This window comes from Trachurus trachurus (genome assembly GCF_905171665.1).
Source record: "Trachurus trachurus genome assembly, chromosome: 23".
Taxonomy (NCBI): Eukaryota; Metazoa; Chordata; class Actinopteri; order Carangiformes; family Carangidae; genus Trachurus; species Trachurus trachurus.
This window is the reverse complement of record NC_139912.1, coordinates 24,235,160-24,248,664: the sequence shown is the minus strand read 5'-3', so window position 1 is coordinate 24,248,664 and position 13,505 is coordinate 24,235,160. Positions and strand designations below refer to the sequence as shown.

Genomic DNA, 13,505 nt, shown 5'->3' with positions numbered 1-13,505 from the left:
AAAGAATCTATTTCCTATTTTTTCCTAGTTCTATAGATCTTCTTACTTTGATGCCAGCCACAGTTAAACGTGTGTGTTGTTGTATTTCGTCCAGATGCTTTGAGCCAGGGCTCCAGGCTGCTGCTGCCCCACATCTCCACGCTGCTGCAGTACCTGAGCGGAGTCGTACGCAACACTGACAGACTCAAGAAGAAGAAGTTCAGAGCGCAGGTGGCCAGGGAGCTCAACATCCTGTCCAAGTGAGTTCACTGTCAGCTGACTGTTCTGCTTTGAGATATACAGTAGAGGTTGCAATCATGCATTATCTTCTTGTGTCACTGTATCTTGGGTGTTTTCTTTTTTAAGAAAAACACTTGTTAGTAGGGCTGGGACGATATGCTTTTCTCCCGATTCGATTCTTCTACGATTTTTTGGATGGCGATTCGATTTAAATTGCGATTCTACGATATTGCAGATTCTCTCAATTTTTAGTCTGCATTTTTAACATTTATCTGCACACAAATACTGTAGGAGCCTATAAATTAACATACTCCATTATAAAGTGAACTTAAACACTTTTCAAAACCTGTACTCTCTGTATGTAAAAAAGGCTAATAAATGCACATTGCACAATATTTCAAAAGATTTCAAAAAAAAAAAAATCTCTTCCCGGTCAAAAAGGATATCACGATATTTATGTGAATCGATTTTTTTCTCCCACCCCTACTTGTTAGTTGTTTACTTTGTCCTCTAAAACGATTTTTTCATGTCACTTTGACTTTGCCAGGGTCAGTCGCTTTGTGAGTGACAAGGAGCAGAGCTCAGTGCTCATCAGCCTGTTGCTGCCCTACCTCCAGAAAGGCCACAACCCTCAGGTAAGACTAACAAACGGTTATTTGTATATGCTAGATGAGACTAATTTCATATCATGTCAGAATTGAATTTAAAATCTGGAGCTTGTGTCATACCTTTCGGCATCTCTGTGAGTTAAAGCTTAAAGATATGGATGGTTTAACGTTAGAGTCAGGACTCATTTCAAAGGTCAGTAGATCTGTAATAGATTGTATTTCCTCATGCTACAAACTATTTACCTCACTTTGTGTTGGTTGCAGGAGACAGAAATCGACATCCTGGCCACTGTTCAGAACCTGCTGCGGCAGTGTGTGCAGCCATCGGCCTTCCTCCGCCCTCTCAGCAAACTCTTCTCCATCATTCACAAGAAGCTGCCCAGGCAGGCTCTCACCAATGTCTTCCAGGTACGACACAATACCTAACAGAAATATTGTTAGTACAGGCAGACAGTGATTTACATCCCAGATTGTTGTAACACCATCAAATGCTGCATTCAACATTTAGAATCTCACCTCTGGTATGTATTTATTAATCTATGTCTGAAGCAATACGGGTCCTCAAACAACCTGAGGGTCCCAAGATAAATCTCAAGGGTCCACAGATGACCGAAGGTACCAAGAAAGATAGAACTCCGCCCACATTTTTTTTTAACCTCTAAAATCAGGAGACTATGCCCCTTTTCTACAAATTAAAATATTTCCCAGGTGTCTTGAACAGCCCTGTTCAGAACAGCTGGTTTCAGTGTCTGTCTCTTGAAATGCAAATGAGCCATTCTCATAGGTAGGGTGGGATTATGCAAATTCGAAAACTAATTACATCATTGTCAAACAACTAAGGAAACAGATCATAAAACCATACAGATTTTAACCTGGGGAGTCTGCAAATTACAGACTTTCTTTGTCAATTCTCACATTTTGGGGGCAGGAAGCCAAGACAAACACCCAAAGAGCCTTCAAAAAGTGATATTTCCATAATAACTCCCCTTTAAATGATAATCCCTCTTTAAACTGCACACTACCCATCTCCAAACTGTGATGAGGGGTCAAGGTTGAGTCATTTGTATCTTAAAAGGTTTAGAATCACTGATCCAGCCTGTAACCAGTGTGTGCTGTTGGACATGATGTCTTGATGGAGGTTGATACCATCTAACTCTGAACCCCCTCTGTGCTGCTCTGATTACAGACTCTGTCAGATCTGGATCCTTCTCTTACATATATCACTGAGTTAGCAGCAAAGGTAAGATCATTGATTACACTCACACAAACATCTGTTAGTTAGACTTTAATCTCCGTGGTTACACTCACCATTTCCTGTTCTTCCTCTCCAGCTCAATGCGTTTGACAGTCGACACTTGGACGAGATCCACTTTGATGTGCGTCTGACAGCTTTCCAAGGCGCCACCAGGCGGGTCAAAGACATGCAGACTCTGGACCTGGACTACATCAACACCATCATACACAACTGTTTCCACACCTATGAGGTCAGTTGATAAAACACATACTGTCTAAAGAATGGGTGTTAACATCAGAAGATGAACTCATGAACTCCATTCTCTGGTGCAGATCGGTGACATGTCTCTGGCAGACAACGCCACCCTGTGTCTGTCTGCAGTCATCGTCCAGCTGGCAGCGGTCGGCCCTGGAGAACAGATCTACAAGGATGTTGTCCAACACACCATCCTGGATGCTATACATAAGGGGCTCCGCAGCAAGACAGAGGTACACACACACACACACTGTCATTAGTTGCGTTTCCATCCACCTTTTTTTATTCGCATTTTCAAAAATTGAGAATAAATACTTGGATGGAAACGCCGGAAATTCAAAAAAAAGGCAGTAAATGCGCATAAAAGTTTTTACACTTTGGGGGGATGGATTTGTCAGCGTATCGATTAAAGGAAAATGCGACTTTTTGTTATGGAAACAGATTATGCGAATTGAGCCAGAGTTTGTGGGTGAAGTGCTGCAGGACGACTTCCCAAAAGTCCTTCACCCGCTGACGTTCAAACAAATGGAGAACGACGCCCCGGTCTCCCAGCTCTCGTCTCTGCACCGCAACACAAACGTACTCAGTAACCCGTAATCTTTTGTTTATGACGGTTAAGACTACACAAACACACACGTGGTAACATCGTATATGTTATGTAACGTTTTGCACCGCTCCATTTTAGTGATGCGCGGGCCCGCGGGGCGGGGCGGTGCGGGTCAAGAAATCTTTACTTTATTTGCGGTGCGGGTCGGGGCGGGTCATTAAAAAAACTGACGATGAAGTCCAGAGTGTGTTATCAGGGCCGCGCTGATGTTGAGGGGGAAGTCGGCGGAGGTGTGAGGGAACCGGATGAGACGGCGGCTGGGCGCATCAGCAGAGTGGGGTTGGTTTCACAGAGAGCAGGGACTGGGGAGGACGAGAGGCGGCGGCCACCGCGGCTGCTACACGCTGCACTGTGACTCTCCCGCTCCTCATGTGCTCCACAGTCCACACTGACAAGCTACCGGCAACACAGCACCTCTGTCTGCCCTTTCAAAGTAAAAAAGGCCGCTGTCTGACGTTTAATAGCAGCGGGGCGGGTTGGGGCGGGTTGTGAAAATAGATGCGGTGGTGCGGGGCGGGCTGGGGCGGGTCAGAATACTTCATAGATGCGGGACCCGCGGGTTGGAAAAAAACCCGGCCCGCGCATCACTACTCCATTTATTGATTTTTCGCCAGCTTCGTTGTCAACAAACGCACATGGGCGAGAGGAGCGTAACCAGAACAGCGGAAAAGCGACTGGACTGTCACAGTTCCCGACTGTCTTTCTGTGTAAATATCTCATGTTACAACATGAAAACCTGCTGCTTATATTCAAGTGCGGCCTATATGTATTTTCTTTTAAATTTAGCTGGTGCGGATTCTATACAGGTGCGTCTAGTCCGGAAAGTAAGTAAATTGTCCATGATGTTGAGTATCAGCTGAGTGTCAACTGTTGGATACATTCATGCTCTCTTATGACGTAATCTCACGGCGCACTCCTCCTCTCCCAATAATCGCAAAACAATAACAAATGGAAACAGGCATAAATTCGCATTTGCTTTTTGCGCATTTTCACAAATTCCGCTCTTAAATTCGATACATTTGGATGGAAACCCAGCTATTGTGACATACGTATGTTTAAAAATGTGGTCTCACCCCCCTGAATCTTTCCAGACTGTGCAGTATGAATCCACCACTGTCCTGGCCTGCCTGGTGAAGACCTTTCCCTCCAAGAAGGAGTTCAGAGACCTGGTGCAGCTCACAGACTACAACGATCCTGAGTCTGACTTCTTTGAGCACATGAAGCACATCCAGGTGAGAAAGGAACCATCCACAGTCCTCCCCTGCCTTCTGTATACTGGTTATCAGACTGTTGTACAGGTAGGACTACACTGACTTATGTGTTCCTCTCTTCAGATCCACCGTCGGGGTCGTGCACTGAGAAAGTTGGCCAAGCAGCTCAACGAGGGCGCGGTGGTGATGACGTCTCGTTCGCTGCAGGATTACATCATGCCATACGCCATGACGGCCCTGCTGGATGAAAAGATGCTCAAGGTGACTTATTTTCATGAACAGTATCATTTCAAAATGCAACAAAACACATTTGCTTTTGACACATAACTTTTTAACTTCTGTGCCTGGAAACTAAAAAACAACCTTGTTACGCTGCAGCATGAGAGCATGATCTCGGCATCGGTGGAGGTGGTGGGTGCAGTCTGTCGCAGGCTGACCTGGTCCAAGTACCTCTACTACCTCAAACACTTCGTTCACATCCTGCAGACTGCACAGGCAGAGCAGAAACTGGCTGTGAGGTAGGGCTTTCCTCATCTTCATGTCTTCTTTTACAACACCGTTTAAAATCTCCCTTGGCTATTGGATTGTTTTGTTTTTTATATATTGCCATCTTTCGTTCTTTACATTTTAAATCATGATACCGTCATTTCTCACAAGTCTTCCTCTATGTTTCCCTCCTCCATGAATCCAGTCTGCTAGTCACAGTTTTGGAGGCCTTTCATTTTGACCACCAGACCCTCAGCAAGGAAATGGAAGCAGCCAAGGCCAGAGAAGGTAAGTCACTAATCAGATGTGTTCTATGTCTGTTTGTATTTCTTCTGTGTATGAAACATGCTCAAACAACATCTTTCTGAGCAGCTGAGAGCGTCACCGTCGATGCAGGCGACATGGACGAAGCTGTAGATGAAGAAACGGACGCCAGCGACGACGAGGAGGCAATGGAGACTGATAATAAAAGTGCCCCATCTGATGTTCCCATGGAAACGGATGACAAAGATAAGGAAAAGGAAGCGGCCACCACTAAAGCCAAAGTACCGGTGGCTGCTAAACCAGTAGCCGTGGCCAGTGGGCTGCCACAGAGCAAAGAGGAGCTGGAGTCTCTGATCAGCACCATCCACAAGTCTGTTAACGACAACGTGCTGCCGCGCCTGCACAAGTGTCTCACCGCAAAGGTACACACTGCGTACACAACTGACACACGACAAGTCCTGGTGAGGAAAAGCTTCAGTTTAATGGTGTGAGTGTGTGTGTGTGTGTTTCCTCTAGGTGAAGCGTGATGAGGAGCACAAGGCGGTGAAGTCCAAGGATGTGAAGGAAGACGAGGTGGGGAGGATACCAATCGCCTTCGCTATGGTCAAACTGATGCAGACTCTGCCTCCACACATCATGGAGGTCAACCTGCCCGGGTAGGCTCGTGTGTGTGTGTGTGTTCTTGTATGTGTGTGAGTGTGTTGATGGTCAACGTCTGTCAACAGATTGAGAAGATAAAAGTTGAGGTTTAGATGAAAAGAAAAACATTCTTTCTGGGAGTTTACATAAACACGTGAATCTGTTGCATGATGGGTGTCGTTTTAGCAAAGGTTTATGTGCACACTTTAATGTGTGTGTGTGTGTGTGTGTTATCCAGGATTCTGATCAAGGTGTGTGTGCTGCTGAGGAACCGTTTCCAGGAGATTCGTGATGTAGCAAGAGGAACACTGGTGAAGATCATTGAGACGCTCGGACAAAGATACCTGCACTTCTTGCTTAAAGAGATGTCGGGTGTTCTGGTTAAGGGCTACCAGGCAAGAGAACACACACACACACACACACACACACACACGTACTAATACATGCACACACAGAAATAATAGAATAAAATATTTCACATTCCTCTCGTTAAATCATTTTAAAGTTAACATATTTACAGTTTTTTGTAGCTCACAACCATTGTTGTGAAGAGATGCTCCTCTCTTGTCTCTGAACTGTGTCTGTCCTCCTCCTATCCAGGTCCATGTGTTAACATTTACAGTGTACCAGCTGCTGTCTGTCCTCAGTCCAACACTAAAGAGTGGTGACCTGGACCCATGTATGAAGATGCTCATTGATGTAAGAACTTCACTTCATCTTACTGTGTAGACTCTGTTTCTCAGATATTGCCAGTGTTCCAGCTGTGTGTCACTTCGTCTTTCTCACATCTCCCCTGGATTTTCCTTCATATTTGTTTCCCAGATCTTCAACAGCGAGCTGTTTGGTGCTGTGGCTGAGGAGAAGGATGTGAAGGGGATCTTCTCCAAACTGATGGAGGCTCGACACAGCAAGAGCATGGACTCCTATGAGCTGTTGGCCCAGTTCTGCAGCAGAGAGAGCATCACCAGACTCATACTGCCACTGAAGGAGGTAAGTCAGTTAGGTTTCAAATTGTAATGTTTGTGTTTCGGTTTGGACCGCAAATAAACTCTATTTTAAGAATGAATACAATTATTTTGAAAAAGTGACAACTAGCAGACAGTAGTTAACGGGATGTGAACATAGAAAGGGGAATCTGACAGTGGTGCTGATTTTGTCCTCCTTTTTCCTGCTGGTATTCTCCTCCCATCAGATACTGGAGACTTCATCCAGTCTGAAGGTGTGTAACCGGGTGGGTGCTGTGCTGCGGCGGCTGGTCCTGGGTCTGCTTGTCAACGGAGGAATGACTCCAAAGGACATTTTACTGCTGAGCCACGGCTTAGTCAGCCAGAGTCTGCCACTGCTCACCAAGAGAGACAAGTACGCTCACACAAACACACACAAACAGTAATATATATATAATGCAGTTCAGTTCAGATTGAAGTACAGTAAATCACTTTGCATCCTCTATAACACCATGTAAATGTGTGTGTGTGTGTGTGTGTAACTGTAGAGAGAAAGCCTCGGCCCAGCGCCCCCCTGACCCCCGGCTGCCCCCCCCCAGCTGCCTGCTGCTGCCTCCAACCCCTAAGAGAGGGGGGCAGAAAGCTCCTGTCAGCAGCCGGACCAACATGCACATCCTGGTGGACGCTGGTCTCAAGGTACACGTCTAGGTGGACTTTACTGAGCTCATAAGATTCTTTTATCAGCATCTGTTTGTAGCAATGTACTGTCTCTTCTACTACACTTCCCTTTGAAGTCTGTATGTTATGTAAGGGATAATGTATAGTTCGGAGGTTGTTGGAGAAATAAACCCCGACAGATTGTATGTATGTATATTGTATATGGTTTATTTCTCCATAACAACCGACCAACTATACATTATACGGTTTACGAGTGAAATAATTAATTTGAAACATAATGTTGATCAAAATACGACTGTCATCGATTTAAAATTGCATCATTTAGCGAATCTGCAAGACTGGTCACTTCCGCTGTTTTGCCGAGCCTCCTCCCGGTCGTCCATTTGAAACCTTTGATAATCAATCAGTGGATGGATGGATTACCATACACGTGTTACGATGTGTGTATTGTGTAGTCGTATCTGTCATAAACAAGAGATTAACTTTAATGTTTACGGGGTGCGTTTGTGTGTCGGAGCCGCGGTGCCACCGAGACGAGAGGAGAGCTGACACCGGGTCAGAGGCTCTGATCAGCAGGTTTGGTTTCCAGCCAGGATGTGGAAGGAGCCTCCACTCTCACTGTAACAAGTTACACGTCATTTATCTAACATCACTGTTAGTCCCAAGCTGTTTAATTACGGTAAAAATTAAACATAAGGTAAATATCCTGCATAGTTTCTCTTTTCTGTGCTGCGCTGATCAGAGCGGCGTCCCTAGCAACGGTCTGTTATACTTGACGACGGTCATTATTCAGAAATAACGGACCGCAGAACGCAGCGCTGGACCAATCAGAGAGCAGCATCCAATAGAGCCATGTAATAAAATACAGTAACAGTTTCTGCATTGCATTATGCTTATCCTCCTTTCCAGTTAAATAAATATTGCACACTTCCTTTACCCTGAAAATACATGTTGGGATTTTTTCAGTCTGGTAAAGGTCATCAGAAGATGAAGGGTCTCTGAAATGTTTGTCATGATCTGTTCCTCAGCTGCTGAGTCTGAGTCTGAGGAAATCCAAAGTGACATCAGCTGAGGCCTCAACTCTAGAGATGCTGGATCCTTTTGTACAGATGCTGCTCGAGTGCCTCGACTCCATGCACGTCAAGGTATGAGCATCTGATGTTGACATGATTCTCCAGCTGTGATCATACTGATCTGTGATGATGGAGATGATGGCTCATTCTCTCCTCCCTCTCCTCCCTCCCAGGTGATCACAGAGGCTCTGTTTTCCTTCACCTGGCTGCTGAAGTTCCCTCTCCCGGCCGTGGAGCAGAGCGCCGACCAGCTGACCAAGCTGCTCTTTGTTCTGCTGAAGGATTACTCCAAGGCTGGAGCGGCCCGCGGGGAGAACTACCTCCTGGTCCAGAACTGCTTTAAGGTAATACAAAGAGTATACACACCACTATGCAAACACAACATGATTAAAGGACAATTCCGGGCAAATTCAACTCGGAGGTGTATTTTCCTAACATTTTAGGTCTAAAAGAAGGAATCTGAAGATTTTCAGTTTAATTTCTCCTGTTTTGCGGTAGTTGTGTCTGTCCCCGCATCGCCACGGCAGCGATGAATGGGAGCGGATGGAAGTTCCGCTGCTGAGGCTGTTTACATCCCTCAAAGCCGCAATCTTTTCCCACAGACAGCGTCAGATGGCTACTCAAACATGCACCCAGAAGTTTATTTACTTCAAGCAAGTCGACATGTTTGTAAAACTAGGAGTCTCGCGCGAGACCCAAGTTGACGCTCGGTGTGTTCACGTGCAGTTGGAAGCTCCCGTTTGTGTCATAAACACAGGAATATCAACTCTTGACTTGCCTCAAGTAAAAAAAAACTTCTCGGTGCATGTTTGAGGAGCCACCTGACGCTGTCTGTGGATAAAAATGTACACTTGAAGCAGGTCAAGAGTTGATATTCCTGTGTTTATGACACAAACGGTAGCTTTCCCACTGCACGTGAACAAACCGTGCACGGCAACTTGGGTCTCGCGCGAGACTCCGGGAGACTTTGAATTAGATCTAGTTTTACAAACATGTCGGCTTGCTTGAAGTAAATAAACTTCTCGGTGCATGTTTGAGTCGCCATCTGACGCTGTCTGTGGCTTTGAGGGATGTAAACAGCCTAAGCAGCGGAACTTGCATCCGCTCCCATTCATTGCTGCTGTGGCGATGCGGGGACAGACACAACTACCACAAAACAGGAGACATTAAACTGAAAATCTTCAGATTCCTTCTTTTAGACCTAAAATGTTAGGAAAATACAGCCCAGTTTCATCTGAGCTTCCTGCATTGGTAAAACTGAAGATACAAATGCATGTTGTTTCTCTCAGGCCATCACCATACTGGTGAAGAATGTCAAAAGCAACAAGATCTCTGAGGTTCAGCTGCAGGTGCTGCTGGGATATGCAGAGGAGGACATCTACGACCAGTCCCGCCAGGCCACGGCCTTTGGCCTGCTGAAGGTGAAGCTCTTAGTGTTTGTAGCGCTGTAAACTTCATGTAGGATAAATCAGAGGATCAAAATTTTTATATTTTCGTGACTCCTTCAGGCGATTCTGTCGAGGAAGCTTGTTGTTCCAGAGATGGAGGAGGTGATGAAGAAAGTTGCCAAGCTGTCTGTCACTGGCAGCAACGCTATGATCAGAATCCACTGTCGACAGGTACTAACACACACGAGAGCTTATTCCTCCTGCTGCTGCATCTCAAAACAGATGATCGCCTCGGCTCTTAGATATATATACTGACTAGATGCCGCCTTCTGCTTCTCAGCGTACGTCAATAGCGCCGCCATCTTGATGCGGGGTTTCTGACCATAGACATAATATACGTCTGACAAGCAGTCAGACCTGGTCGGACCCTTGTAGAACAAATTTCAGTGTATTTATGCATGTGGGTGTGTGTCTGAGTATGTAAGTATTTATATATATTATAAAAAATTTTCAATTTTTGTTGTTGTTGTTGTATCATAAACATATGTCTGGCATTTATAATAAACCAAACGGCTTGAAAATCGGTTGAATATTCGGTGAGTTATGGCGATTTTAATGGTTGATAGATGTCTGCCTCTGTTGACTAGTGCAGGAAGTAGATACGGCTTTACCCCGTAGTAAGTTGGTGGCCGCGTTGATGCATTCCACTCAATAGAGGTGCCTAGGAACGTGGCATCTAGTCAGTACAGTATATCTATGGCCTGGGCTCAGCAGGTGAACAGTGTCTGTGTTGTACAGATCTACCTGAAGTACCTGCTGGACTACCCACTGGGCAGGAAGCTGAGAGGACACCTGGACTTTGTGGTGGCCCAGCTGGACTATGAACACGACACCGGCAGGGAGTCTGTGCTAGAGATGCTTGCATACATCTTCCAGTCTTTTCCTCAGGTGAGGTGCATTATATAGTCTGGTGTTTTCACCTAAATACTGTATATGGAACACTCTGATATTGCTCATAAGATTTGAAATCCATAATTAATATCCAAATTTTGTAATTTTTGTTATTCAGAACCTGTTGTTGAAGAACAGCGGCCTGTTCTTTGCTCCTCTGGCCCTGGTTATGCTAAATGATGACTCTGCACGATGTAAAAAGATGGCCGCCATGGCCATTAAGGGCTTACTGACCCAGCTGGACTTAAACCACCAGAACACCTTGTTCTCCTCTGTCAAAACGTGGCTGAATGCAGAAAAGGTAACACATGACTTTAAAATAAAATGCCTTTTTTTTTGGTACTAACATTTTGAATAAGATCTGAGTTAAAACTCTGCCCTTCCCTCCTCCAGGCCAGCCTGCGTCGCCTCGGGGCTCAGGTGTGTGGTCTGTTTGTGGAGGTGGAGGAGGAGAAGTTCACCCGGCGACTGGCCGACGTTCTGCCTCTGCTGGAGAGAGAGATCAACCCCGACAACTATGAAGATGTAAATGTCTACACATGATCACCATCTTTGGTCACAGGTCTTGATGCATTAGGAACAAGAAGCATCTTAGTGACTCTGTCCATGTTTCAGATTGCAGAGGAGCAGGAGGAGAAAGGAGCTGACAGGCTGCTGTTCAGTTACCTGACTCTTCTCACCAAACTCTGCAAACACTGCAGCCTGCTGGAGCTGAGGGAGCACGACCACACACTCGTCCAGATATGGGGTAAAGGCCCAACACACACACCTGCTCTTTCACTTGTACATATTAGTTAGTTTAGTGTGTTTATTTCGGTCTTATAAAAACAAATACAATAGACAAATATAAAGGTATAAATACAAAACAAAACAAAACAAATCAGAACAAAAACACAACAAGCAATACAATTCACTTTGACCGAAAAGGTGTAGGCTGAAGCATCAGCTTATTTTGCCTACCCTTCTTAAATTAACATTTTCCGTTCACTCATTTTAAATTTTTTTTACAGAACAACAAAATAAAAACCCTGCATATTCTACATACAGCAGTTTATAAGCACACTGGTATTTATAAATCAGTTTAATATTATTTTTAAATAACTTTTTGAATCTGTTAAGTGTGTTGCACAGTTTGATTTCTAATTCTAGATTATTCCATTGATTGACTCCTTTAATCATTATACATCTTTGTTTCACATTTGTTCGTACTTTTGCTTTTGTATACACATAAGTCCCTCTTAGTTCATATCTACTGGTTGGAGTCTGAAACATCCTCTGGACACCATCTGGAAGCAGATTATTATTTACTTTATACATAATTTGAGCAGTTGTATAGTCCACAAGATCATTAAATTTTAAGATCTGTAGGTTTATGAAAAATGTGTTTGTTATAATATAAATATAAATTCCACATAAACTCAGTAAATGTTTTTTCAACCACACTTGCAGGTCACATTGAAGCCCACCTGCGGTACCCACACTGCTGGGTGTGGCTGACCGCCTCGCAGCTCTTTGGCCAGCTGTTTGCAGCCCAGCAGGCAGAGCAGCTGGTCAGTGTTTGGAGAGGAGAGGGTGGAGACGCTTCATCCAAGTCCATAGTCACATCCTTCATCACAAACAACTTGGACAAGAAGGTGAGGCCAGGGACCACCGGTTGGTCATTTCTGCATCTTATTCTCATCATTTAAATACATTTGTCTTCCTACCCTCCCTGTCTCACTTCTAGATGAGAGAGTTGGCTTTGTCGTTCTGCCATCAGCTGCAGTCCAAGTTCCTGGACATAGCATCAGGAGAGCAGGTGACAAGCTCTACCAACACACAACCATCTTCATGCGTTTAGAACATATTCCTGCAAATCACACTGATCAGATTTGACTGAAGGACCTCTGTTCTGTTCCACCCACAGGTGATCAAGAACCTGCTGTTTGTCGGCAAGGTGATCTACCTCATCGCCCCTGAGTGTGATGTCACTCCAACTCAGGAAGTGGTACAAGAAGAAGGGGAGGGTCAGCAGAGAGAGAATGGAGATGAAGTTGAAGGAGAAGGAGAAGGAGAAGGAGAAGAAGGAGATGGAGAGGGAGAGGGAGAAGGAGAGGAGGAAGGAGAGGAGAAGGAAAAGGAGGAGGAAGATGACAAGGATGATCGACCTCCTTCCCTGCTGTGGTTGATGAACAAGCTCTCTCTGATGGCCAAGAGAGAGGCAGCAAACGCTCCCAAAGTTCCCACAAAGGTAATGAGCAGTCACATGTCTTATGGTTAATAGTAGGGGTGGTTAATTGGCCCAATTTCCCGATTCGATTCGATTACGATTATTGAAGTCTCGATTCGATTACAGACCGATTTTCGATTATTAACGATTATCGATTCGATTTTCGATTATTAATGATTATTGTTATGATTATTATCAGTCAGTTGCTGAATTATTATTAGCCTATTTTTATTTATTGAAAACCACAGATTAATTTTCTCTTTGTGCGTTGATTGCTTGTTGGCTCATTTCTTGATTCTTGGATTTTTTGTTACAATAAGGTACTTTAACTGATCATGGACCCTTTGTATTTTTGGAAGTGTCACAAAGGAGATTTAAATTAGTAAGTCTATTTTTTTGAAAGACAGATGCAACACATTTTACTGTAGGCTTTAGATAATGTACACATAAAAACAGAACACAACACACGTAACTAGTGATCAAATAATATTGCTCTGGAAGTTGGAACAACCAGCTTGCACACATTTTACTTTAGCCTAAAAACAGAGCACGCTGTGTAACTTCAACTTCAGTGATCAAATCATTGCTCTGGAGCAACCAGATTCTTATGGAGGAAGACCAGCTGGTCCACATGTTGTGACGTGTTAACAGCGCTAAAGCCAGAATTAAAACAGTTTTTAGCAGCTTTACTGCTATGGTTGTAGCGATGCTAATTTCTGTTAGCCCGTCTATGGTGTTT

General features: G+C 44.5%; 1 protein-coding gene across 1 annotated transcript in view; it reads left to right on the top strand.

The window, feature by feature from the left end:
* Nucleotides 1-13,505, top strand: part of utp20 (UTP20 small subunit processome component) — a 31,739-nt gene that overhangs the window by 16,026 nt on the left and 2,208 nt on the right. Inside the window, exons 31-58 of the mRNA XM_083999904.1 lie at nt 95-239; nt 767-854; nt 1,092-1,235; nt 2,014-2,067; nt 2,159-2,311; nt 2,394-2,549; nt 4,015-4,155; nt 4,258-4,395; nt 4,513-4,652; nt 4,826-4,908; nt 4,993-5,306; nt 5,401-5,540; nt 5,762-5,918; nt 6,124-6,222; nt 6,346-6,513; nt 6,716-6,882; nt 7,016-7,163; nt 8,174-8,290; nt 8,392-8,562; nt 9,508-9,639; nt 9,727-9,837; nt 10,405-10,554; nt 10,676-10,858; nt 10,951-11,082; nt 11,173-11,305; nt 12,007-12,191; nt 12,284-12,355; nt 12,464-12,787. Coding sequence (XP_083856030.1) covers nt 95-239; nt 767-854; nt 1,092-1,235; nt 2,014-2,067; nt 2,159-2,311; nt 2,394-2,549; nt 4,015-4,155; nt 4,258-4,395; nt 4,513-4,652; nt 4,826-4,908; nt 4,993-5,306; nt 5,401-5,540; nt 5,762-5,918; nt 6,124-6,222; nt 6,346-6,513; nt 6,716-6,882; nt 7,016-7,163; nt 8,174-8,290; nt 8,392-8,562; nt 9,508-9,639; nt 9,727-9,837; nt 10,405-10,554; nt 10,676-10,858; nt 10,951-11,082; nt 11,173-11,305; nt 12,007-12,191; nt 12,284-12,355; nt 12,464-12,787 — 4,145 coding nt within the window. The remainder of the gene's footprint in view (nt 1-94; nt 240-766; nt 855-1,091; nt 1,236-2,013; nt 2,068-2,158; nt 2,312-2,393; nt 2,550-4,014; nt 4,156-4,257; nt 4,396-4,512; nt 4,653-4,825; nt 4,909-4,992; nt 5,307-5,400; nt 5,541-5,761; nt 5,919-6,123; nt 6,223-6,345; nt 6,514-6,715; nt 6,883-7,015; nt 7,164-8,173; nt 8,291-8,391; nt 8,563-9,507; nt 9,640-9,726; nt 9,838-10,404; nt 10,555-10,675; nt 10,859-10,950; nt 11,083-11,172; nt 11,306-12,006; nt 12,192-12,283; nt 12,356-12,463; nt 12,788-13,505) is intronic.